This window comes from Magallana gigas, chromosome 6, assembly GCF_963853765.1.
Source record: "Magallana gigas chromosome 6, xbMagGiga1.1, whole genome shotgun sequence".
NCBI classification, from domain to species: Eukaryota; Metazoa; Mollusca; class Bivalvia; order Ostreida; family Ostreidae; genus Magallana; species Magallana gigas.
The window spans coordinates 26208097-26236039 of NC_088858.1; the positions used below are offsets into that span (position 1 = coordinate 26208097).

At 31.8% G+C, this 27943-nt stretch overlaps 2 protein-coding genes across 3 annotated transcripts; one reads left to right on the plus strand and one right to left on the minus strand.

Annotated features, from left to right (window-relative positions):
• Nucleotides 1-13493, minus strand: LOC105346775 (alpha-(1,6)-fucosyltransferase). 2 transcript variants are annotated; one of them, XM_066087086.1, is made up of 10 exons: nucleotides 13360-13493; nucleotides 12177-12398; nucleotides 9281-9453; nucleotides 7208-7379; nucleotides 6563-6677; nucleotides 6013-6250; nucleotides 5451-5697; nucleotides 4953-5129; nucleotides 4554-4704; nucleotides 1-4187 (listed from the first exon to the last, which is right to left on the minus strand). In XM_066087086.1, the coding sequence occupies exons 2-10, from the start codon at nucleotides 12365-12367 to the stop codon at nucleotides 3864-3866; spliced, it is 1788 nt and encodes a 595-aa protein (XP_065943158.1). In that variant the 5' UTR covers nucleotides 12368-12398; nucleotides 13360-13493; the 3' UTR covers nucleotides 1-3863. The 2 variants fall into 2 exon arrangements, with proteins under 2 accessions (XP_065943158.1, XP_065943159.1); XM_066087087.1 differs by lacking the exons at nucleotides 12177-12398; nucleotides 13360-13493 and adding an exon at nucleotides 10464-10591.
• On the plus strand, nucleotides 13463-27560 carry LOC105346774 (protein prenyltransferase alpha subunit repeat-containing protein 1). The gene is made up of 7 exons (XM_011455483.4): nucleotides 13463-13611; nucleotides 17860-18029; nucleotides 18599-18674; nucleotides 23776-23880; nucleotides 24259-24565; nucleotides 25360-25586; nucleotides 26057-27560. The coding sequence occupies exons 1-7, from the start codon at nucleotides 13541-13543 to the stop codon at nucleotides 26295-26297; spliced, it is 1197 nt and encodes a 398-aa protein (XP_011453785.3). The 5' UTR covers nucleotides 13463-13540; the 3' UTR covers nucleotides 26298-27560.
• Nucleotides 27561-27943: the final 383 nt, after the last annotated feature.

A 27943-nucleotide genomic window follows, 5' to 3' on the forward strand; every position in this document is an offset into this window, starting at 1 on the left:
TCAAACATATATAATAATTTATTCTTGATGTGTGATGACAGATATGATTATCTTACAGCCTTCGTTTCTTTAAGAAACATTTGCTACAAATGCCATAACACATTATTAATTAACAACAAGAGCATATTCATTCTAATGAACTAATATATATCCACTCACAATCAAATAATATTAATTAAAGACTGGATAGAAAAACATCTCTACAATGTTCATGTTATTCTGAAAAATTACTGTCTGTACGAGAGTTAACATGTATTTCGGCTGAATTTGAATTTAAACGGATTATCCTATTTACAAAATTTTAAAAATAAATAACTCGCCCTATCAACAACAGGGAAGGTTGAAATGAAACAATGAAGAAAAGTTATTAATTATTCTAATAAAATAAAAGGAAATTTAAATTTTTCACCTTTGCCAAATCTTGTGATAAAATTTATAATGTTGTACTTGACCGGTAATCTTTACTTTTGGTGTAATAAATATTAGAGATTAATTTTGGGGAGTCCTATAGATATCATTACATCAATGTAAGGGAGATTACTATTCCTTGAAGATAGGTCCCCCATCAGTTATGAAAACATTTAGTATTGTGAAATCTTAGATAGAGATATCATGTACATTTTTTGTCTGAAATTTAGTACATGTATATAGTAAAGCTAACTTATGTAATATCTAATAGAGCATCTTACATGCAAGTTTCAAAATTACTTGAGAGAAGGAAAAAAAAGATCCAAGTTTTAAAAAATATCAGATTTATTTAATAATAAATGGCACTGAAAATAAAGATTTTTTTTCAGAAGATGTAATATTAAAGCATGGAAAACTTACAAGTATGATACTGGAGAAACACTCCTTTAATTATATTTTTAAACAAATACACACTTCTTGGCAGATATGAAGTAATGCTTGTAGGTGTTGTGTTATCTGAAAATGTTTCACATTAACAGAAATGATCTTACCATGTGTTTAAATAACGGGGGAAAAAGCTATAAAAAAAACTTGATTTTTGAACTAACTTGAACAACCCACATTCTGAACAACTAAAAAATTACTTGTATTTCTTGACAAACCGAAACACATAACAAACAATGTCTGTGTCTTTCTTTTAGAAATTAAATATTAATTAAACCATCACAGAAATGATAAGATTTCATAACATTCTAATCATAATATATTCATGCATTATGTTGGTATGATGAAAGCAATTCATCCTCCAAACACTTGTTATTACATCAACAACAGTCATATACCAAGATGAAAAGGTAAAATGAAAACAATGATCAGAGTGTGAAAATCACTCATTTATTAATGAATTAATTCATTAATTACCGGTACTCATCTACTTAAAATACAATGAAGATTTATTCATTGCCCGGATTTCTGTACATTTTCTTACAGGTTGAAGGACCAATGAAATGAAAGTCAGCTAGGATAATTTGTTTCTTCCCCCTTTTTTTTTAAATTTAGAGAAAAAGGAGAATATAGCAATAGCGTAAATAATGCACAACAGATTTAAATGCTTAAGGCGCAGTCACTCACTGTTCTAATTAGTCTGTCAATAGGGTATTGTCATGTCATGCATGCATTTAAGGATGCTCATGAGCAACTATAATATGCTCATGAGAGTCCCTGATCAAAACTTTTATTTGATTAACAAACTGAAATTAATGACTTGAAAATCAATACAACTCAATTTGTGAATTTAAAGTCAGGTGGTTTTGGAGGGGGAGCGGAGCTGTAGGACACAAGCTGAATAATCATTGGGTTACACATTACCGGTTTGTCATCAATGTATCATCTACAAAAATTATTACATCAATTAAAAATAAATCTATCTAAAATAACAACTCAATTCTATCTAAAAGAAAACTTGTACATAAATACAATTAACTGAAACTTAAGACTTCAAACCAAATTTTTTTGTTAAAAAAATCAAGAAATGTGTATTACATGAAACATTTCATAAAATCACTACATGTACTAATGTCTATACAAATTCACAAATTCCTCCTTACTATGATTTACACAGAAGAATATATAGGATGAACCATTAAAATTTATTCATCAAATAATGGCAGAATCTTGTATATAAATTTAACATAATGTATGTGCAGTTAAGCCTTTCCATTGTGTATCTATTCCTTAGAAGAAACACTGACTGTACAGGCTACAAGAGCATCTGATAGGCGAAGTTTAAACTTGGATACTTTTATTTATACTGTACTTCAGCTAATGCAAATAACAGGATTGTTGTATATTCCTAATTAAACGAGAGGAATTCACATTTGTGTCCAAGCACAAGGAGAACCCCCTTAACAGAATTTAAAACTTTGCTTTTAATCGTAATTTTCTTCTGATTGAGAACTATATATGAAATGATAATAAAAATTTGGTGCTCATAACTTTATATTCTTGTGGTCTAGCTGACACACAACAGTGGAATTGCAGAATTAAGTTCTCACGTAAAACAAAGAATCTACAGTAACATAGCGCAGAAAATTCTGTTAGAAAAGATGACATGTTAGTATTACTTTGCACGTTATATTTCACAACAAAAATGTTAATGATGGATTTGTAAGACCATAAGACTGCATCAAATCTACCATTAAAAGCACCAACAATGTACATGTACAATCAAATTGTTAACAAAAAGAGGAGTTAAAGAAGATTGATATGGATTTCTTACTGTATTTTCTTTAATTCTAGTCATCACATCTTATAAGAAAGAATGACCAAAAAAAGACAAAACAACATGAACAAATACACATTTTCATTTCACCATTGATGCAGTTTTCTAAAAACTAACCGGTTAAACAGATAGCAGATACATTTCATTTTTGACTTTGGTTCATTAAAGTATACATTAACATCAAAATAAACATAAAGTAAACATTCACATTAAAAAAAAGAAGAAAGTTCCATTTGAAATCATATTTATAATGAAATTTAAACAATCTGTTTCCAAAAAAATCTTTGATATCTATGCAATATTAAAAAAAATATCAACTTTTAAACACATTTTTAATTTCTATGAAATGAGAGGTAATTGTTGTTGACAACAAAAAGCTATCTGGCTGTGATTTATGTTTCTCTTTTAAACCAAAGCTTGAAACCTTTTACCTCCCAAGTCCATTCAACAGACAAAAAAGAGTAAGATTACCAAGATGGAATGTACTCGAAGGATCAAAAACCCCATTAACACCTGTTAAAAAAACCTCAGATCCCACTCTCCTCTTTTCAGGGGGGAGTAGTGATATTTCGAAATTTTATTAAGAGATGCTGCTTATTAAATTCATGAACACAAAATTTAAAACAGTATGGACGTGAAATAGTATGATCTAAAATCTCTACTCCCTGTAACCCAAACAGAAAGATGTAAAGGAAGGGAGATATTTACTTACCAGGGTTGTATTTTACTTTTTTAATTTTTAGAAAAGATAGATTATAAAAATAACCACATATATTTCTTTCTTAATAGTACCAGTAGTTTCCAAGTAATATATAGCTTAAAAAAAAAAATTAATTGTATGATCTTTACTCCATGTATACTCTCAAAGAAAGTCAACAACAAAACATGTAGAGATCATCAACAAAAATTTTCTTAACAGCAATGAATATGCATGTGCACACATATAAACTATATCATTTCACTTTCAAATTTCATGAAATTTCTTTTTCTCCTTCAGTGGGTCACCTTTTCACACAAGCATACGAAAACGAAAACTTCACAATCACAATTGTTTCTTCAACATCCATCAAAAAATAAACTCTTATTAACAATCATTATATAATCAAGTCATTCATTAAAAAAAAAAAAAAAAAAAGATAACTTAAAAAAAAAAATTCCTACAACTTCATTGCAATCATCCGCCTTCTGAAACTTCTGGATATGTTGGTAAATCCACTATGGTGTATTTTTCTCTAGTTTTATATGAGGGGAATAGCCCCGTTTTCCCTGTTCGGTGGTTCATGCCTTTAGAATAACCATCCCAGTGATTTCCAGCAATGCCCACTAAGTCGCCAGGCTCCAAGTCTATTTCTTTTTCGTTCTGTTTGACATGTTTCTCCACTGCCTCCACACTGTGTCCGTTCTGTCCACCAAAGTAATAAATGTCATCAAGCGACTTAAAGTTGTGGGAGGCGTCACCATGCATGGTCTGCATGATCTCGTAAGCCACGCGACACACCTGAAATTTATTTCAAAAGTTAATAAAGATGTCAGTTTAGGCCTTTTACTTCAAATGTAACATTCACACAATTACTTTAAAGAAATAGTTCATTGTTTGAAAGGTAAGAAAAATGTTATTCTGTGGAACCAAAAACCGCCATCCAGGATATATATTAAATATGATTATAAATATGAATGAAAAACTGGAAAATGAATTTAGGGTGAAAATTCTGTACACCTCAAGGGTAAAAAGAATTTCTATAAGCAATATCTAAAAAATTTACAATTTTTAGAATACCTGAAACAAGAAAAACATTAGGTCCATGTATTGTACAGGAGGAGCTTATGGAACTAATATCAATATTTTGAAAAAAGTGAATCTTACCTGAGATGAAAATGTGCACACTAAATGATCACAGAGGGACAGGAAGTGAATGTCTAGAATAACCCCCCTTAGTGATTCGTCGGAGTAACGCCTGTTCAGTCCAGCTGATAAAGTTGCCGAAGGATCACTGATGAATGTGTAGTCAGGGTAACTGAAAACAGATGAATGTGTAGTCAGGGTAACTGAAAACAGATTTTGAAAGATGAAATACAACATGAAAATCCACCTATAAAAATATTTTTAGCACTGCAATTTTGAAAAACAGTATAATAAATTCCCTGATAATACTGATTTTAATTGAAACATTTAAAAGTCATCCATTACTCCATTCTTCTCCTAAATCTATAAAACTTTTAACTTTACATTCCCAATGATTTGATTAAGAAATCAAAATAATACTTCTTTTTAGCCTCTGGTAGAGCTGTAGGGTCATCAGAGGCCAGGAATACCCTGCGCTGAACCCCAGGATTTCTCAGTTCTAATGCACTGAAGTAGTCCTCTACATAAGTCATGTATTCTGCCACTGAATGGAAGGAAGCTTCCGCAGCAAGTTTGTCCGTGCGTCGGATGTGAACTCTGTCAAAACAAAGTCATATCTCATTAAAAATGAACATCACATGCATTTAATATATTCAAAGATAGTTATTTAATGCTGAAAATCTGATACTTAAATCATATATTTTGTTAATGACACGAATAATGAGAAAAGTATTTTCAAAATTCCACTTAAACTTTTTAAAATGTTCTATTTTAAAAATATTTCTTAATCATAACCTCTTTATTTGTGCAGTTTATAAAAAATTTTAAAAAATTTCTTTAATGACTAAAATCTATCAAATTCATAAAAGAGATGAAAAAGAAGAGAAGGAGATGGCAACAGCCCTGCTTTTTCCTCACCCTACTATTGGTCCGGTGAATCCAAGCTTCTGCTTGGCCCTCTCTAACTCCTGCTTCAGATGATCCTGAGGCCTGGTCAGATATTTGATGAACTGTCCAATCCACCAGACTGTCGGATCGCCATGGAGACGAAGCAGACGGTCAGATAAATCTTTGGGAAATGACAAGGGCAGGTAATCTGGACGGGGATGGAGGCTATCTATGATTGGCATTTCAATAACTTGGACATCTTCTATAGTTTTAGGATCTGAAGTTGAATTTGAATCCATCAGTTGTAAACATTTATTAAATTTCATAAACCTGTATTATGTAATTAACTACATGTTTATTCAAATCACACTTGGAATTAACTTTATTTCTACAATTGTCAAAAAAGTTTTCACACATTATTTCTCCTTCTAACCCTCTCCATGATAGATGAATTTGAACAAATACAGAGCTATTTGAACTACTGTATATTTCACATCTGAAAAAATGTTAGAGAAAATTAATTGCATTAAAAGTTGACAGAGCTTTTAGATTACGACTTTCCACCAACAAAATATCTTTCCCTGAAACTCACCTTTCCAAAAGACTGAGCTAGTTCCAGTTTTGGTCGTGCAGGTGTTACTGATGGGCTGAAACACAGACTCCCACCCAGCCGCAGCGTAGCGCCACCCCTTGGATTCCAGAATCAGGGTGCGGCTGTTAGCGTAGCTGACCATCATACAGTACACCACGTGGTGTAGCTGGCAGCCGTAACCACAGCCCTTGCTCAGATTGCAGACTATCTTCTTGGCGTTACTGCAATCCTTGGGGTTCTAAAACACAAAAAGATCAAATATACATCTGTTAAGATTTCAGGTTAAAAAAAACCCCACAATATGTATTCATTCAAACTTTTCATTGTAAAACTTGATTACAGTATTAGCTAGTTGATTCTTTTCTGGAAACTTTTCATGGCCAATCTTTACAGAAAATCTTTACCTTGCACTTTAATACAGCTGTAGTATCTATCAATACATTGCACAAACAAATACATGTATATAACAACTGCACTACTTCGCGTACGTAGATTAATTGATTAGTTACTAACGTACTGATTGATTTTAAAACTTTTCTGAGAATTGTACCTGTAGATAGTGAAACCTCCTTTGTACTAAGTTGGTTAATTCTTGGGACTCTTTCTTCCTCCACTCATCCATTCCATCCACAGATTTCAGTTTCAAGAAATCGGAATTCAATGTTCTAAAACAAGACTTTCACATTTATTCATAATTCTGTTAAGGAATTCAATTCACATTTTAGCATTCTGACACAAAATCAACACTTAGTTACAGTAACATCTTCCATTTCATATACCGGTAGCTTCATAAAGTGCTTTACTTTAGTTTTTGACCCCCCCAGGGAATCATTCATTCATACTTTATGTTCCCAATTCCTACAGATCCTATGAAGATTACCATTTAATTAGCTTTGAAGAATAAGCTGAACTAGTTTGTTCAAATGTTTCTGACTAATGAACAACAATTGATGCATGAAAAAAAACCCTGGATAATTTGGGATTAAGACAGATGACCTCAAAGTACCCTAGAATTTGAAAGATTTCTTTTTTTTTTCATGCTAACACCATTAAATATGAAAACAAATAGCTTCTTTAATCAAATTCAATGCTGCAATTGTCAGATCAATCTCCATTTATGAACTCATACAAACCCCAACATTTGAATTCCTTGTCAGAGACAAGTCTTCTCAGATTTTTCAACTTTTTTGTTTACCTTTGGTAACCTTGGCAATTTCCAAGCATTTTATCGATGTGGCTGACGAGTTGCGTGTTTCCACTAGCTTCGTTCTTCAGGTTCAGTAACTGGTGCCGGACATAGTACCAGTACTCTGTGGCCGTGTTCTCCACCCGCCTCCGCGCTACTTCATGATCCTTGGAGGGCTCGCCTGCATATTACAACATGTTATGAAAATGAAATTGTACAGCATACAAAGGGAAATATATGGATATACAGAATTGGTACACCCTATTCATGATCATACTGGTGATTTTTAAATTTTCCATCCTTGTGCCTACATATAAATTAGCTGCATGTCTGTAGCTCCCAGTCTGAAAAAAATACAGATTGACAACATCCAAAAAATTTTCAGACCTTGAGCAAACAGACCTGCACTTACACAGTACATACTGATAAAATTATGGTAATATTAAGCCATACAGTTTCATAAAAGGGGAATAACTAAATTTGATATTATTTTACTTATTCATTTAAAAGAAAAAAACCCTGATATTAATAGAATCATTCAATATTACAAGTGTGGGAAGTGAAATTCCACCAAGGGGACAAGATTTACAGTATAAGACGAGGCTTTACCGAGTCCTAGACTGTGAATCTTGTCCCTGATGTGGAATTTTAAAATCTTGCTTTTATTTTTCAGACAGTTTTGAACTAAAGAAAATTTTTAACAAAAAATTGGTGATTACGATTTTAAATTTTGGCAATTTGATACAAAACAGTGGAATCCTGGAATTAAGTACTGGCATAAATTAAGGAATTTACAGTTCTTAATGGACAACCTCAATCCATCATTTTGCATTTCCCTACAGCAGACGTTTGTTTACGTTTTAAAGCAAGTAGTAATTATTAATATACACATTGTAAGATAGAAAAGTCTCACACTGCTGTCTCACACTGGACAAATCAATCTCACATCGGTGATAATGCAAGAAATATTCTTCATTAAAATGGCAATAAACTAATATAATGAATACAGGAACATTTGACACAGTACAAAAGTTCCAGAGAGCTATATGTAATCGTTAATTTTTGTTTGGCCTTATGACTTCAATTACCGTGGAATTATTTAATTTCATGGGGGCCAATTTTCGTGGATTGTCGATTTTTTGCTTGTATGTGGGGATCTAATTTCGTGAATGAGTCAGTTTTCAGTTTCAGTAGGTAAACCAAACCTTTTATAATTACTTTTCGTTGAGGATTTAATTTCGTGGGCGAGAGCTACCCACGAATACCACGAAAATTGAGCCACCACGAATTCTAATGATTCCACAGTATTCCACAAATATAGCATCCTGTTAAATAACCTACTATGAGTTCAGGACCTTTTTCAGTCTATGTCAATGAACCATTATTTTGCAAGTACATGTATACTCTAGAGCCAATTTTAGTGGATTGTTTGTTCAAAACTCACAAAGTTCATGGTACTGTATAATTAATGGTTAGAGGATTTTGAAAAACAATGCATTATTCAGCAATGGGGATGTTAGTTCAACTTAATGGGTATCTATGAACTTTTTTATCCCATTGTCAACATAGTATTATGTATATGTTATATATTTCCCTGTGCCAAACATTGCATAATTCTAAGTCATAAATTATTCACATTGTTATCTACTGGTACTGTAGCTGTGTCAAAAAGACCCAAGATAATATTCATGTAAACTGAAAGCAAAGACTATTATATTCTTTAATGTCAGAGTATCATATATCAAAAACAGAAAATTAATCAATACAAAATGTATCAGAGAGGATCAGGCTCATGAAAAACCGCCTTGAAAGGTTCCTAGAATGACACATCTGTTGTTTCATAACAATTGAAACAGAAGCACATTGAAGAGTCTGTTTTAAGTTTGATCTCAAGCCCTTTTAAGTGTAATCCAATGCTCCAATCAATTCTTACAGAGTTTAAAAGTGCTGAACTGACTAACATATATAGTAAGATTAAACAGAACACAATTTTCCATTAGATAACATTTACAGTATATATCTTTATAAAGTTGGTTCCTTATCTCTCAATCCCCCTGATAGTTCACTACGTTACACACTGACCTGGCCCGGTGGTCCTAGCTTGGCCCTGGGATTCCTGACCCTGCCCCCCTCTCTCCTGGTTCTGTAGCTTCTCAGACATCTTGTCCAGTTTCTCCTGGAGGTCCCTCACCTTCTCACTCTCTGACTCTCCGCCTCTCCCCACAGGAGACAAGCGAGTACCCTGGGACAATTTTCTACAAGCAGAATAAATACCAATGATAATTCTTTTAATTTCTATGAATTTCTTCTGATTACAAAAAAGATTATGGAAATCTTATTGAAATATATTATGTACTTTTTAACAGTTGAGTTGATTTTATTTTCATCATTCTGTGAGAATCTCTTTTATGGAGAGAATTTTAACTCAGTCACACTGTAGAACTAGAAAACTGTCATATTTTTGTTAAATGTAACATTAAAACAGATGTATGTGTTTTACCAAACATTGAAAGCAAAACAACAACAAAAATATATTTTTTTGATTTTTGTTTAGTATTTTTACCAAATGTATCAATTTTATTGGATTACAAATAACCAATAAAATAAACTGCTTGTTGTTTTATCTTTTAGAATTTCATAAATAGGTGACGTTCAACAAAAAATTAAAAGGCTGCAATCTGGACAGATAAGATGATAGTCCTTTTTCTTTTTTTTTTAAATAAACTTCTACTAAGCCCCAATAGGTCAATTTCAAGAGAACATCAAATTTTTCAATGATTTTTTGATAAATCTTTATTCCCTTCTAAAACTTCCCAGACTCTTTATTGATTTAAAAATCAGTGAAAGTCCTGACAGTGGCTATTAGGTCCTAATACCCCTTGTGTAAGCTAGTCCATCAGTACAGATTGGTAAACTGTCAAAGTTTAAACAAAGATTGAAGCAGTATTTTACAGGGCAAGAACACAGATGACATTCTGGATCAATACTTTGTGGTCTAAAAAGATGTTCTTCTTAATGTGTCACTTTGTTTTGTCTTACAAAATACATTTTTTGAGAGATTTTTGTGTAATTCAAGAATTGAGGAAAATAAAAAGACAATACTAACAGATGTTCTCAAACCAACATATGTATTAGCTATTAAAAATGAATTGTTAATCTGTCCTATATTTGGATTGGATTGATCTTATTAATTTTTAATATATCAATAATGAAGTTGAGCTGTGACCTAGCTAAACCTGTGAGTGCTTAATACCATTAAACCTACTGATGCATTCTTTCAATACTTCTCATGTCTTTCACTTAAACATAACTACAATTAAAAGAAAATCAACAGTACAGATAAAATTGTTTAAAATTATTCTTTTCAATTTCTCTACCATTTATAAAATGCAAAACAAGGCTATACTTGATTTTGGAATAACTACATAAACAGAAATGTTGGGCACTGAGGGTCAAATTTTAATTGGAGACCAACTTGTTTTAGATGAAACAACAAATGAAGTTTTAATATAACAATATAATTAGAAACCAATATATGATAGATTAAACATGGATCTTATTCAGAATTGGGACCAAATGCTATCATTGGCCAAATTAAATGACATGTATGTGATCAATTAAATTCATTCACAGTTGTTGTACTTATGTCTTTGTTAGCTTGTGCACAATGCATGTTCATGAAGTCTAGCTAGCTTTATATTTTTTGCAATACAATTACAGAATTACATGTATCTACACACATGTAATGCCCCATTGTATGTCTACATACACATGTACACATGTATAAGCAGTTTTTCTAATTTAAATATTTTTGTTAATGGAAAATTATGTTTTAATTTATGCAAGTTATATTTTAATATAAATTCAGTAAAACTATACACAGGAAGATGTCTTGTGTTAAGAAATAAAATGAAAAATCAAATGTCTACAGGCGTCAACATTCAAAAAGATTTTATCTATTTAATTTAAAACACACAGATAAAATCTGTGTGATATTTCTCTAAGTCAATATCTTTATGGACATGTATTGATCAATCAGTATAGAAATGCAACTCAGTTAATCCTCTCCTTTCTTTACCAAAAAAGAAAAAAAAGATAATACTGTTAGTATCATTAGTACATTGTAGTAAAATATTCATATAAAATCCATGCATCAACATCTGCTACATTTCTATGAGGTTTTATATATCTCTTTCTGTTACATTTTAACGTATTCCCTATATCTATATTTCAATTTTCAAATCACATATTGTGTATTACTTTTTATTGATCCCTTTACAAATTATGAACAATATCACTGTGTAATTATGAGAGAGTACTACATGTAGTAAATAATTGCTGAACTTGTTTCCGTTAGAGTTTGACAAATTACTTGTGACATCATGCATGCATAATTTATTTGCTTCATTTTGTATACATGCATGAAAGGTTGCTGTAAATCCTGCAGAAAAGTGAAAGAAAAAATCAAAGAGACCAAGACACTAACCAACAAATATAAAGCAAGATTTGTGCAGAATGCTGCTAAAAGTTAATCTTTGATTATAGTAAATTTTGAAGAAAATACAATGTACCCCACATAACTTTCAATTATTATCAATCAATATGTCTGTCTCTCTCTTGCTCATACTCTCACTCTCTCTCTCAGGTTGCCTTCCAAAGTTTAATAAATACCACTAAGATCTTTACTGTGGATATTAACAATACCTTTAAACTGCATTGTACAATTCAAATAAAGTTGCAATGCCCTGATCCGGTGAGTTCATGCATTATATATGTAATGACATGGATGATTATTAGCAGCATTTTTGCACAAACTCAGTCTCTCATTGAGTAGTTCATTATTATCCAACTGAGTGATAACATTAGGGGGCTCTATCTTAAGAGATATCAAATCTTATCCTCTCTCTCTCTCTCTCTCTCTCTCTCTCTCTCTCTCTCTCTCTCTCTCTCTCTCTCATATCAATTTCTCTTTCTTTACCTGATATCTTTGGCCAGTTTCTGGAACTCTTCATTCTGAGCTTTGAGCTTGTCTAGTTCTCTGAGGGTCCGTTTGAGTTCTCTTTCTAAGACTTCATTTCCTTCAGAAGGTTGGAAGACAGTGTTGGACATGTATATCATTATAAGCAGCCATAGAGCTAAAAGAGCGACAATCACTTTCCACGTTTTCATTGTCTCATTCTAGGTTCCAAATTGTCATTACCTGAAGATATAAATTGTAATCAATAAAAAAAAAAAATCTTCATTTAAAACAAAAAAAATTATAAGATGCTTTTTCCTTGTGCATAATGATTAACTAGCTGTCATACATGTATTGCATTTATATTGTCAGTTGGAAAAATAAATGTGTAATATGCAATGCATATGATACACAAAACTGCATCTACTTAATTTAAAGTATAATTAACGTACATCAAGTTTTTATAAAACAGCATTATTTTAGTGATCATCCAAAAAAAATTTGAATTCAAAACGGTCTTTTTTTCTTTTTCAATTTCATTATTTTCCTCCTTAAAATTTATACAAAATACAGCTCACTAATGACCTATGTTCTTTAGAACAAGACTTGATTATTCAAATTCATAAACTTCCTTGAGAAAAAAGACAGCTCTCTAGATCTAAAACATACACATTATGGTCACACCTTTTATGATATATTTTTTTTACATTACAATTATGTGTGGCCCTGATTTAAGCACTGACATTGAAAATAAATCAAACGAGTATGAAGGATGCAAACAAAATTCACATGCCAGTTTTACATGGTAGGCATCATTCAAAGTTTAACAGTATCAAGTGATACGAGGAAAATCTCCATAGCTGTAAACTATGATCATTAGCTGTAGGCCAGACATTAATTGTTGAAGATAACCGGTGAAACATTCTGGACATGCATGAGTAATTTCGTAAGAAGTTTGTCATGAACTAAATGAGCTCTGGAAATTTTATACAATGTAACATGAAATTCAAGCTGCCAAAAGGCAAATAAGGACCATTAGTCCATCCCTAGGATCCTCTGACTTTTTTAACGGTACACAACAGTGCATTAAATCAGCTGTTTTAACGTTTAGAATTATTGGATGTGTCATAAATCGTGGTGGTTTACTGCATTTCAACGATATGTTCGATGATTCAAACGCATTTCATCTGTAATTAATGCATACCTTAAACAAACATTAAGTTCCAGTACTGCCACAAAACTTCTTTGCTTCACTATCGTGTTACTCTGTGTCACTCTGAAGCATGAATCATTCTCTCGTAGTGTACTTGCTATCAAACTCACAAGTGACTAAGACGAAAACTTCACAGACGATCATATCTCTACACGTGACCAAAACAAAAAAGATGGCGAATGACAGCAGAGGATGTAGATTGCTTTCCGATTTAAATAGTGCATTTAGACGAGATCCTGAAATGTAAGTTCCTCTCTTTTGGTTATAATAACCCTGTTATATATGGTACACAGATGATGTAAATTTGTTTTTGGGAACATAATGATTTGATTGAGAACTGATTTGGAAACAGCTGATTGACGAGATAGACATAGCAAAGAAGCCATTAGAACCGTTTTATGTATATCTGATACCTTACAACTGTAAAGATATATTCTAATTGATCTACATTGATGGAATTATGATAACTTTCCTTCGGTAGTTGTCAATGCTTAAAAACAATCAAACACATTAGCAATCTGTAGTCTGTCCCAAGTTATTCCTTCCATCATGATGATTTCTAATAAAAACACACATACCTTTGAAAGAAGTTTAGTTGAAATCGATAAAATAGACAATATCCAAGATATCATCATTGACAAATTATCCCTTTTCACTCATAAAAGTTTACAGGAACAAAAACAAATTTCTTAGAGAGATTTATAATGAGAAATGTTTACATCTTTTCTCCATTCGGAAATACTCGGGTCTTGAGACACCTCGCACAATTTTTCAACATTATAATCCAGGCATATTAATGGCTGATGCAATGCAAAATCCCCGTAGACTTTCTATTTTGGGATGTGTATTGAAACTTGAAGCGGTAGAGGGGGCGTTTCAAAACAGATAATCTGGACATTTTTCGACATATTAGTGGATGAACATAGTTTGAGCACAAAGGTATTTATAATTATCGAAATATCAAGCGAAAAGTGTGGAAGCAAAAACTCAGGACAGAGTATAATTAAAATTATAGATTTTAGATCTTTTTGTTTCTGGTTAATATTTTGACAATCATAAAATACCTTTGTGTCTAGATAAACTTCATCCACCTAAAGGTAATATGTAAACGGTGTGACCGTTGGACCGAGCGCAGATTTAACACTGGAGTTTGATTTATGTATGATAAAATATATTTAAAACGCACACAGTAGGATCCGCCTGCATAGTTGCCTACTCATACCATTCGACAAAGTTAAACTAAACGCCGCGTGCTCCGTCTACATTATGACGTCATATTTCAGACGTAAAACGTTCAAGTTTTGTCTTCGGAAATAGCCGAAGACAGTTACGTGATTCCGAATTTTTTTTATTTCTTCTTTTATTGTTCATCAATTTTATTCATATGAATGCCGCTGTAATAAAATTGCATACTTTGTTCAGTATCTAAAAGATCAGTTCCTTGACGTTTATGTTTTTATTTTCAATCTGATAATTTGATAAGACATACACAAAACAAGTCGTGTTTCTTGATTGAAGCACTATTGAAACTTCTCTGGTTTCCTTTTTAATTTCTTTTAATTCAAATTCACTTCTATTGAAACACTGGAACCTATTAAAGCGAGTTTAGTGGCAATAAACATCGAAAAGTACCTGTCAATCAATGATCGAACTAACTTTTTAAAAACAAAATGGCTGCCAATATGGCGGCGCCCAGGGCTGGAAGAATTTTTTTTTGGCCTTAGTACCCCTGATTCAACATTCATTTTTCACTGATTTTCTTATATATACGTGTTACCATTAATCCTCGCTTCGCGAGGCGGGCTTCGCCCGCCTCTCGCTGCGCTCGGTATAAATAAGTCAAGATATTTTGTTTTGAAACACCCACTCTACCACTTCAGGTTTCAATGCACAACCAAAAATATAAAGTTGAAAAATAGCAACTTCCAAATGATAAAAGTTGTGAGCATTTTTGTAAGAATTCAATTTTCATTCAATGAATAATTACTTTGAGTGAAAGATGATAATGTTTCAATGAAGATATCTTGGATATCTTCATTTTTTTTTTTACAATATCAATTGTACTTCTTTCACTGGTATGTGGTCCGAATTGTCTAGCAAGATACTTTGTCACAGGAATAACAAAATATAAGCAGTATTTGGGCTTGAGACGAAAATATGAGGACTCTGCAAACCTCGCCTTCCATCATGTTTTCTTACCCTCTCCCAAATATCACTGATATTTCAAGACTGTTTAGTTACTATAGAATGGTTAATACACTATGAATTTGATCATTTGAAAACTCCAAAATTATCTGTCCCAATATGTTCTTGCTTCACATTTTGCCTATTTATTCTACATCTATATAATTTCATTATCACATATGGTTCAAATGATTCTCATTTACTTCATTAGTCTGGTTTGAATATATTCCAATATTTCTCCTTAAAAACAGCCTTTTTAACATGTCAGGTTGAGAAATGCAGCTAAAAATGAAAAGTCTGCAGACTGTTGTTTAGAGCAAGAGTAGACACTTTATATGTTTTAAGGCCAAATATCACCACAGGCTTAGTTTGATATTCCTTGTCATGAAACCTCATAGGCAATACACAGTCAGACTTTTTAAGTTGATGGTCATACTTGGTATACAAGTTGCTAATTAAAGATGAATATTGAACCTTGTTTTTTACTAAGGGCTAGAAATGTAAATTAAATGTATATAGGCAAGATATTAAATCAAGATGGTCATTTTATGTCCCAACTATTTGTGAAAACTTTGTTTAATTTCACATCAAGTGTAATTAATTGGAACAAGAGTAAATTTTTTTTATATCATTATATTATTTTTTATCTTTTTTAAATCAACATATATATATATGATATCTGGCCTAAATGAAAAACATGCTTAAAATTTTGATTATGTATATGAAATATATTCTATTTCTGACACAGTTAAAAACACTTTTTTAATCTTAATCAAAAAAACTTTCGTTGGAGTATACTTGTTAAAGACCCTTCATGTTTATAAGTAAGTGAAATTCTGTAAACAAAATATTTTCTTCACTATATAGCTACAACATTCTAATTCATAAAGCTCTATCTCATGCAAACATCAGTTAAACGACCTTGGAATTTATCTTCTATTGAATCCTGTTTTCTAGGTATATCCTTGACTCCTCGATCATTATAAATTTGATAGAGTTATCCTCTCTTCAGCCAGTCCAGCAAAAAAATAATGATTAAAACTAATGTGACAGGAGTTGATTTTATCAAATATTATTTACCGTATTTTATAAAATCAATGATGTGTAATTTTGCATGGCAAATAGTTTCTTGGGTTTATTTGAATATGATTATATACACACATTTTTTTCTAGTATAATATGAATTGGGCTTTCCCATCAAGAATTCTGAGCTGTAGACAAAAAACCCCATATTAATCAAGTTGTGTAATATTTAAAGATAGATTGAACGCCATCAAACTCTACGATGCATCAGTAATCAAAATATTTCTGGACAATTGTATCCAGGCAACTTTTTAACAAACATCATAATACCGGTATAATCATAATTATCAAAATAAAGTCTAGTCTATGCCAGTACTGGTCTATCTTTAGATAGGATAGTCTGCCCTTGATTCCAAATGCTGACTGCTGTAGAAATGGGCTTTGGTAATCTATGTTATGATAACTACTCGGCCATTTCCTCTGGCAAAAAATAATGTTATTTTTCGCCAGCGGAAAATGCCAAATAGTTGTTCATGACAGCCAACCTCTGGCATAGGAATGCATACAACTACAAAGATACATGTATCTAAATAATTCATACCATTTAAAATCTGACTATCCTTGAAAAACAATGCTTCTAAATACATTATATGAAATTTATTGATTATTTTCAAGTACTAAGATACTAAGTCTTGTCAGCGGTGGTGATGTGTGTCCAAACACTGTTTCAATTCTGTTTTGCCTAAGAAACTGCATAGGAGAGTTGATTAAAATCAATTCCCAAAAATGAGACTGACCACCTGTAATTATGAGTTTTACTTAAAATTTTATAATAAACCCTGTTTTACACTGTGAAAACACAATTTTTCTTTTTAGTAAGCAACATGACATTTATTGATTATAAAAATATTGGAATTGATTCTGCAAACTATATCATCTTTTTCAAATTCAATATCAGATCGCCATGTACATATATTGTTTTATGTGGGAGTTTGATATTACATCTTTCCAGTGAATATGACATTTAATGATTTATACATGTTATACTTGCCTGTTTATATCTGTTGTATCTATATGTATGACTTCACTGTTAATTCTATGTTTCTAAAGCATCTAGAATGTTATTGGAGATGGACCTACACAAATCTATTAGCGAATTACACACTTTCTATGCCGGGCTACTCTCTGTAGCAATAACATTTCACGTAGGCATGTTTCAGCCTATTATCTGAAGTGGAAATAATACTACTTGTATATTTAATAACTTTTTTTTTTACCTCCCAGAGATGAATATGACTTTCTGCCAGTCCCAGAGCCCAAACACAATAGAAGTCCACTAGTCTTGCAGGAACACAAGTTGGGAATCGAGTCATGGAGCGTGAAGATTTTATTCCAGTATGCTTATAACCAACTCATTGGCTGGAGGAATAACACCCCACCCACCAAGTTCTTGGGTATAGTCTTTTTCAATTAAGACTTGTGTCAGTGTACGATAAAATTGCAGATGTCGTTTAATTATTAACGATACTGCAGTAAGATGCCCTTATCATATGAATCTCATATCAGAATTATACTGTCTGATTTTCACATGACACCTTCCTGTTGTATGATATGATTTGAAATATGCCCATTTTTAATGATATCAAATCAATTAACACAATTAAATCAGAATCAATTCATTTTAATTTAAGAATTATATGTGACAAAATCACCAGTATAGTCTTTCTGTCCATGCAATTACATTTATAGAAAAGAATTGTTTTCGTGGTAATTTAAACGTCACAACTGCAAGACAAAATTTGATTAAAATCTGCCTTTAAGGAAAATTTAAGGACAGGTTTTATTAAACTACCGTAATCTATCAGTATTTACATGTCGGTGACAATGTATGACAAATGATTGAGCTTGTTGACTCAGAAGCACACATGCTGAAAATGCTGATAGCAATTAATGATTTATCCTGCTTATGTTACATTACATTGTAATTTGAATTCTTATGCCAATTGTAATCTCTCCATGACAGATCCTACTGAACTATGCAGTTTAACCCGAGCCATTTTGTTGGTGAATGCAGACTGTTCTACTGCATGGAATACAAGGTGTGTATACATTGAGTACCAATTAATTTAACAATTGATAAAGATTGCTCACTCCATTAGCATGCATTTATATTTCTAAAAAAACATAGAAAAACTAAATCATTTTTAGCTCACCGAGACGAAGTCAAGGGGAGCTTATGCTATACCCTCGGCGTCGGTGTCGACGTCGGCGTCAGCGTCGGCGTCCAGACCTGGTTAAAGTTTTTGTTGCAGGTCCTGTATCTAAGCTATTACTTATCCTATCTTCACCAAACTTGCATGGATGATGCATCTGGACCTACTTATGGACTTGAAAGACTTGGATGCTGAATCTGAGTCCTAAATTTCAGATGCTGGAGGAGGTAAAGGTTGTTGGACCAGGTTAAAGTTTTTGTTGCAGGTGCCCTTTGATAGCAATATCTAAGTTTCTGCAGGTCCGTAATTCACCAAACTTGCTTGGATGGTGTGTCTTATGATACTGATGCTGATGCACCAGACAGGCTTGAGTGCTGAATCTGAGCTATAGGTTTCGGATGCTGGAGGAGGTTAAGGTTTTTGGAGCAGGTTAAAGTTTTTGTTGCAGGTGCCCTTTGATAGCAATATCTAAGTTACTGCTGGTCCGTAATTCACCAAACTTGCATGGATGGTTTGTCTTATGATACTGATGCACCAGACAGGCTTGAGTGCTGAATCTGAGCTATAGGTTTCGGATGCTGGAGGAGGTTAAGGTTTTTGGAGCAGGTTAAAGTTTTTGTTGCAGGTGCCCTTTGATAGCAATATCTAAGTTACTGCTGGTCCGTAATTCACCAAACTTGCATGGATGGTGTATCTTATGATACTAATGCACCAGACAGGCTTGAGTGCTGAATCTGAGCCATAGGTTTCGGATGCTGGATGAGGTTAAGGTTTTTGGAGCAGGTTAAAGTTTTTGTTGCAGGTGCCCTTTAATAGCAATATCTAAGTTACTGCTGGTCCGTACTTTAGCAAACTTGGCAATGCATGGATGGTGTGTCTTATGATACTAATGCACCAGGCAGGCTTGGGGGCTGAATCTGAGCTATAGGTTTCGGATGCTGGAGGAGGTTAAGGTTTTTAGAGCTGGTTAAAGTTTTTGTTGCAGGTGCCCTCTGATGATTTTATCTTAGTTACTTCTTGTCCTAACTTCACCAGACTTCCATGGATGGTGCGTCTTATGATACTGATGCACCTGACAGGCTTGAATGCTGAGTCTGAGCCATAGGTTTCAGATGCTGGATATGGTTAAGTTTTTTGGAACAGGTCACATGTTTAATAGATTATAGTACTATTTCAAACTTGCTTGTTTATTAAACTGTAATATGAATGAATCACAAGGAAAGCTTCAGATGCAGAGCTTGATCTCCATTATCAAGGATGCTAAAAAATATATCTTAGTTATTACAGGTCCTTACTTCACGAAACTTGAATGGATGGTGTGTCTTATGATACTGATGCACCTTACATGCATGGATGTTGAATCTGAGCCATAGGTTACGGATGCTGGAGCAGGTTAAGGTTTTAATTGCTAGTGCCCTCTGATGATGCTATCTTAGTTTTTACTGGTCCTAACTTCACCAGACTTAAATGGATGCACCTGACAGGCTTGAATGCTGAATCGGAGCCATAGGTTTCGGATGCTGGATGAGGTTTAGTTTTTTTGGAACAGGTCACATGTTTTATTATAATAGATGATAGCTTGCATAGTTGATTTAACTATATTAAAATTGAAACGCAGAGGTTGCTTCAGATGCAGAGCCTGATCTCCATTATCAAAGAAATCTCCTACCTCACTCAAACCTGCTCAATAGATAGATGTGTTTGTTGATAAATGATTTAACATGATTCCTATGATAAAGTATTGTATGAAACAATATTGTTTAATTTGATACAATATAATATCATATGTAATATTATAAAAAAGTTATATGATACGATATGATATTGTATCAATTTTTTTGATATTTTATGTAATGATATTGTATCATGATATCATTATGTATAGTATTGTAAATTATGATACAATATTGTATAATATTGTATTGTATTATTAATTTATTATTTTATCACATGATAGTTTTACATAAGATATTGCAAAATATAATATTGTATCCTTTGATACAATATTGTATATTCTATAACATTGTATCATACGATATTGTATAATATGATATAAGTTTATGTAATATTGAATTATATCACATGAAATTGTATAATATGATACTGTAATATTATATATTATTATGCCTTCTGTCAGTTTGTCACTATATATTCAATACTCATCTATTTTCGCATAGTATTAAAGGATTTATATAGCGTAAGCATACTATGCCGAAATAGAGCACGGCAAATGTTTTCAACGAAAATCTTTCATGCGCCGACAGCGGGATTCGAACTCACGACGCTAAAATCATTCAAACTTGAAGCCCAACGCGTTACCGCTACGCTAAATTAGCCGTTATTATAATCAACGGTATTTAAATATATAAAACGTAGATATATACGACTGACATCAAGCAATTAAAAATATTTATTTTTCCAAAAACACTTCATTATTGACGGTAATTTTAAAGTTAAAGTTTCTTATAAACTTTTGAACAAATTGATTGAACATTTTTCAAAGAAATTCTACATGAGAATCACAATAACGCTTTTTTAAATGACGCTCGATAAAGAATGTACAAGAAAAAAATTCAATGAGATTTCGTCTGCTAAACATTTCGAGTTTACTCGGTAAGGCCAAACGTCTCACATTTCTTGAAAAGAACGTAAACTTTTGTTGAATTTTTATTGTACAACAACTTGTTGATTAAATAAACAATCAAATCAATTGATTAATTTGAAAAAAAAAAAACCAAACCAAAAGCTTGCTTTTCCAGTGATAATTTATAGGGACTTGTCAACACTCGAACGTCAGAACTACTTAAATATAGCAAAGCACGTCAGTATATTCAACAGTCGGCATAATAATAACAATACTGTTGTGTTGTGCATGTACTATGCCTAAATAGTAGTCAGGGTTTGATACATAGTGCACTCGCCTCCGGCTCGTGCACTATGTATCAAACCCTGACTACTATTTAGGCATAGTACATGCACAACACAACACTATTATATAAATATCATATCATACGATATTGTATAATATGATATTGGTTTATGATATGATATATTATCACATCACATAAAATTGTATTGTATGATATTGTAAAATATATTTTTGTATCACATGATACAATATGTATAATATAATATTGTATTATATAATATTTTACTTTATCACATAATATTGTATCATTTGATATGATACAATATTGTATCAATTTATAATGTATCATATGATACAATATCATATTATGTATAAAAAATGATACAGTATCATACAATATCATACTAGTATATTATATAATATAATATCAAATGTTTCAATGTTATAATATATTATGTAATATGATATTGTAATATAATACTTTATTGTTTTATATATTATGATATTGTATTATGTGATCAAATACAATAACGTATAACACAATACAATGTCATATCTCATCATTGTTTATTATGGTATTTTATTTAAGGAATGAATTCAATATTTATTTATTTTATATGATATAAAATGGTTTTAGGCAGTTTACGCTTTATAAACCGCGAAGCGGTTTATAAAAAAAGCGTAAACTGTTACAAACCATTTTATATCGTATAAAAGTAATAAATTTTGAATTCATTGCCTATAATTTAATATTTTACTCCTCATTGTTGATAAAAACGGTCATTTGACCTTTAAAATGACGTAAAATTGTACAAAATTCAAACGTAACGTCAGGCGTATTGGTACAGTTTTGACGTTAGTCTTACTATGACGTAGGCAACATTCTTTATATGATATAAAATAATTTTTTAGCCAATCAGAAAATTAAAATTAAATTTTTGTATTATACATATGATATATGTTGTAAATATGATAGGATGCAATATTTAATTTTATATTATTGTATTGATTAACATATGAACATATGATTATCATACAATTTTTTAACAGATGATATATGTTATTGTGTCAAAACAGAATCCATGACTATCCAAGATCATAAAGTATGATTTTCATTTGATATGATAAAGGTGGTCTCATTAAGGTGAAGTCTCATAAGGGTGATGTCTCGTCTCGGTGAGCTTTGTAATCTGTGATTACCTATGTTTTTTTTATAAGCTACAGAACTGTAGTAGTTCGATGGAATAATTATAGTTGACAGACTGCATGTAAAGAACAGTTCTGTTCTGTATGAACAAAAAATTTCAAAAAACTTGAAAATTACATTTCACAGAAATGTGCATTAATTTTATTTCTGAGTTCTCTTTCCTAACACAGGGTTGGGAAATATTTGATACCCAAAAAATTTTTCCAAGGCATTTACTACTGAATTTATTGCTTTATTTGCCTTAACATTTTGAAAAACTCCTAACAGCTTGCATTTACATGTATTGCTGGAGAAATATTTGACATCAGTTTTTTTCCACGGTATATGTATGCACATTTTTATAAATAATAGGCCTTGAAACTAGGCAATATCTTTGTGGATAAATTGCAAGTATTTTGCATATTCTGATCTTTTAGCTCTGTGGTCTGTTAACCCCAATTTTCTTATATCTAGATCTTCAGTTTTGTAGCTATAAAATTTCAGATATTCATTATTGAGGTTCATCACAGTTGGTGCTTTTAGTCTTTTACACAACGTACACCAATATTTTGTTGTTATTATTAAAACTACAAAGCTTTTTATATATTTTATATTTTTATATATATATAAAATTTCAGATATTCATTATTGAGGTTCATCACAGTTGGTGCTTTTAGTCTTTTACACAACATCAATATTTTGTTGTTAGTATTAAAACTGCAAAGCTTTTATATATTGACCTTGTCAGGATGGTGATGGTGTTTAGAAGGCTCATTTTTCTTAAATTTTCTACCATCTTTCTAATAATAAATTGCAGTTTTCATTTTGACAGTATCGTAGGAGTTACTTACTTTTTAGAAATGTTATTTATCGTAATCCATAAAATTAAATACATGTATTTGGTTATACATGTATGTGTTTGTGTGTTTTAGAAAGGAGCTGGTAGATAATGGAGACCTTTCTGTGACAGAGGACCTCAAGTTTGGAGGCCTTGTTCTCAAGAAACACCCCAAGAGTCCAGAAACATTTTCTCATAGGTTAGATGACTTAGATCATACTATATGTTAATTGTTATAATTCATGCCAATATTGAATGAGAAATTACTATTCTGTCCTCTTACTGCAAGATATCAGTACTTTTAATGTGTTTGGTGAATCACAACATGTACAGGTTTTTAGGGAGATTAAGTAATTGTGTTATAATTTTAGAAATGTTGAAATTTAGGATATTAAATGACAAATCCATCTCACTCATACAGTTCAGTGGTGGCTTTGTACAAGTTTTTGAATTAAATACTATTTTAAGCAACTGTTGCTCTATACACTACACATCTACAAAATCAAAGATAATTTTTATTTGTATTTTAATGGAATTTGAATTGAAACAGAATTTTGTTACATCTCTTTTCTTATAGGAAGTGGCTGCTCCATCGATTCATTGACAACTGTTTAGCCTCCAGCATTGGAAGCAATACAAGCTCAGGGAGCAATGCCTGTGATAGATTTGTCAACATGGAAGCCATTGATCTTAACATGGACGCCTCATTCAATGGACCAAATTTTGACAATGCCCCTGATCTTATCAATCAGCCTGATTATAACGAACTCATGAGAAAGGAAATGAATGTGTGCAAAAACGCTGCAGATAATCATCCGTGTAATTATAACGCATGGAGTCACAGAATCTGGGTGTTACAGCATTGTTTTAATTGTTCATTACAGGTAATAGTGTTTGATTTTGTTGCTTTAAAAAAAGGGAGAAATATGGTATCAAGTTTCAACTTGATTACTTTGCTACTCATTAATCACATTGAAGTACATAAAGGTCAATGTATGTGCTATAAAACCGATGTTATCATAATAGGCCAATTCAGTAACGCACAGAAAAGGGATCTTTTTGTTTATTTTATTGAGATTTAGAAGGCTACTGAAGTACCAAATTTACACATATTATTTCACATAACTTGTCACATTAGAGTAAAAATTGTTAATTGAGCAAGCTTTACATTCAAACAAAAAACAGTTATAAATTATCCAAAGAACTTTTGCTCCCAAACATCAATTTTGTGAAATTTGATATCGTCATGATGTCATATCTATATTATGACCTCAAAAGGGTACTTTTCTTCTATTTTGCCATATTGATTTTGTGGACAAAATACGACTACTAGTAATACATGTACCGCATATGTTTCTTTTAATTTTTAACCGAATTGACACTTTAGATCTAAGTACATGCATATGAAAACTTTCTGTTTGTATGACATGTTAATAACATTTTTATTCCTTTCTTTTTTTGATCATTACACACTGTGTATTTGGCTTGCAAATAATCATACACAAATTCATAGCATTTGGAAAACTATTGACAAGTATCATTTTCTGCATCTCTACATTCATGAATGATTTGATTTGGAAGTTAGAACTTTAAAAACAGAGTAATGTGTAGCATTTGCATATTCAATACCAACTGATACATTGCACCTGTATGAGTTCCCTTGCATTAATATTCACAGGTAGTATATGGAGAGCTTCATTCTACAGAAGGATGGGTCACCAAACACATCTCAGACCACAGTGGCTTTCATTACAGACAGTTCTTGTTGAAGTGCTTATCCCAGCAGGCTGAGAAACTCTCAGAACAGTTCTTACTGAATTACAGAAACATTGTACAGAAGGAGATGTACCTCATCACGGATCTGATAAAATCTTATCCAGGCCACGAGGCACTGTGGTATCACAGGTATGATGCATTTATTTCGGTTTGGATTTCACTTTCCTTTGCTAAAATGCTCATTGGCATTTGCACAAAAGATGGTGATTACTGGTTCACTGCCTAACGGACATTGGTTGGTACTATCCAATACAATATCAAGGATTTATTAGTATCAAAAAAGTTTATTGATAACTCATTCCAGATTCAGCTATTTTTGTACTAAAATATTTAAAAAAAAAGTTAGCAGTTTTACATGTTATTAAAGGTAACATGCAAAGTGAAAGTCAGTACTCTCATTGCTTTGATTAAATCTCTGTAAATAATGTTTATTGGTGTAAAGCATTGACTTTAGTAGAAGATGAAACCATTTTCATTCTGACAATACAGTGTTTTGCAAACTATGAAAAATCTTGTAAAATGTTAATTGAAAGAAGGGGGGGGGACTACTTATGTAAAATGGTGAGTTTGGTTTTGATATCTGAATGTTAACATTTCAGGAGATATGTTTTCCAATCCTTGTGTGAGTCATGTGACAAAATTGCCATGGAAACCATTCAACCCTGTGAAAAGTCTCAAGAAAACCAACAAAAGAAAACTAAACTTGAAAATGAAAGACAGGTGTTGTTAATGAAAGAAGTGGACTCTGTATCCAACAGCGACCTTAGTGGACGAGAAAAATACAACCAGCAGTTAGCTCAGAAGTACTTGGACTGGATCCAGAAGTACTGCCGGAGATGATATTTTGAGTTGTGGACTATAAGTGTATGCATGCATACTTTGTCTCTTTCTTTGCATTTCCATAGACATTTACTATTTTTGTCAAAAAATTCCAGTTAAATATCAATTGAAAGTAATTATAATCAAATACCAGTAATAATGAACTAAGTTTATTTCGGTATTTTGAAATGACTCTTGGTAGCATGTGCTTTGTCAATCAAAGAAAGAGTTATTTGATATTACTGGTGTTAATTAATTTTTTTTTTAAAGAGCCTTGACAAGTACATGAGCATTGAAGGTCAAATAAGATGTATTAGATTTAGGTCTAATTGGGTGTCATGCAATATTAGCAAGGCTCAAAAATTTCTGTTATTGATTACTGTGTTACACAGGATGTAACTCTTCCAGTTATGAGAAATTTGTTGACATTTAAAATTTTCTTATGAATGTCCATATATATTTCCTTTCCATAACACATTTTTCATTTTTAAAATTTTAATAGTTTAATAACAAAATAGCTGAGAGCTGTTTGTGCACTTTTAGAATAGATGTTATATCTAATAATGATTTGAAGTAACTGATACTAATACAACCAAACCCAAAAACAAACAAGACCTTTTCAGGGGTATCTACCATAGGTTGTGAAAACCTGTTTCATTTTCATGGTGCAGGATTTTATAGCACTGTACATTTTTGTTAAAAGTTGACGTCATATTGATAACTCCCTATTCCAAAACAACAGAATAATAATAATTTTGTAATTGAGAAGCATAAAATTATAAATTTTCCTTTTGGTAGAATATTGCCAATTGACATATAGAAAGCAATAACAGTTTTTTTGGTTTTTTTTAAGAAAAAGATAGTTTTCTTTCTTATAAGTCAGATATAACATACAATATTTGTTCATATATGATATTGAAAGTGCTTTGGAAATGTTTTATGGTTTTGTTAAGAAAAAACTAAATTAATAGATATGTATACATATATGCACCTAAACATCTGTGATAATTAAAACAATGATGAGAATAAAAGGTTAACTTATCAGTTTGTCAACGAATTAATAAAAAAAACCTGTGTTCCATTGTTTCATTCAATCCATTTCATTTGAGGCTGCAATTTGCTATGACTGTTACTGTGTATGTCTGTATTTATTGACTATGTGATTTGGTGAATGAAACGGTAAATGCATGTGTGTATTTTCTTTTTTGTGTCTGTGAATTTATTAACGCACAAGTGTTGTCTTGATGTAACTTCCTGTCAATAAATAATACAACAAAAAATCAACATGTTGTACCGGTTTTGTTGGAAGACAAATGTAAAAAATGAGTTATGGTTCTTTCAATAAGCTTCAACTAGGCTTGAATACGCGCGCTGACGCAAAGACTTGTTAAGGTACCTCACTACACCCAGACTTATACTTTTTAAGACACTACGTTACAAGATGGCGATTTAAATATTTTGTTAAACTGTTTATATCGTTCGTTTTGATTGCTTTTGTCCATGTTTACTGAATTAAATTTTCTAAAATGTGTAATTTTTCATCCAAAATTGCCAATTTTTTTGCCTATTAGACTTAAATACTTCTTATACATTATGCTATCTATCATAATCAAGTAATTTTCTGCTGATTTGAGAAAATATTTCAAGGTGTAGTGAGCCACCTTAAA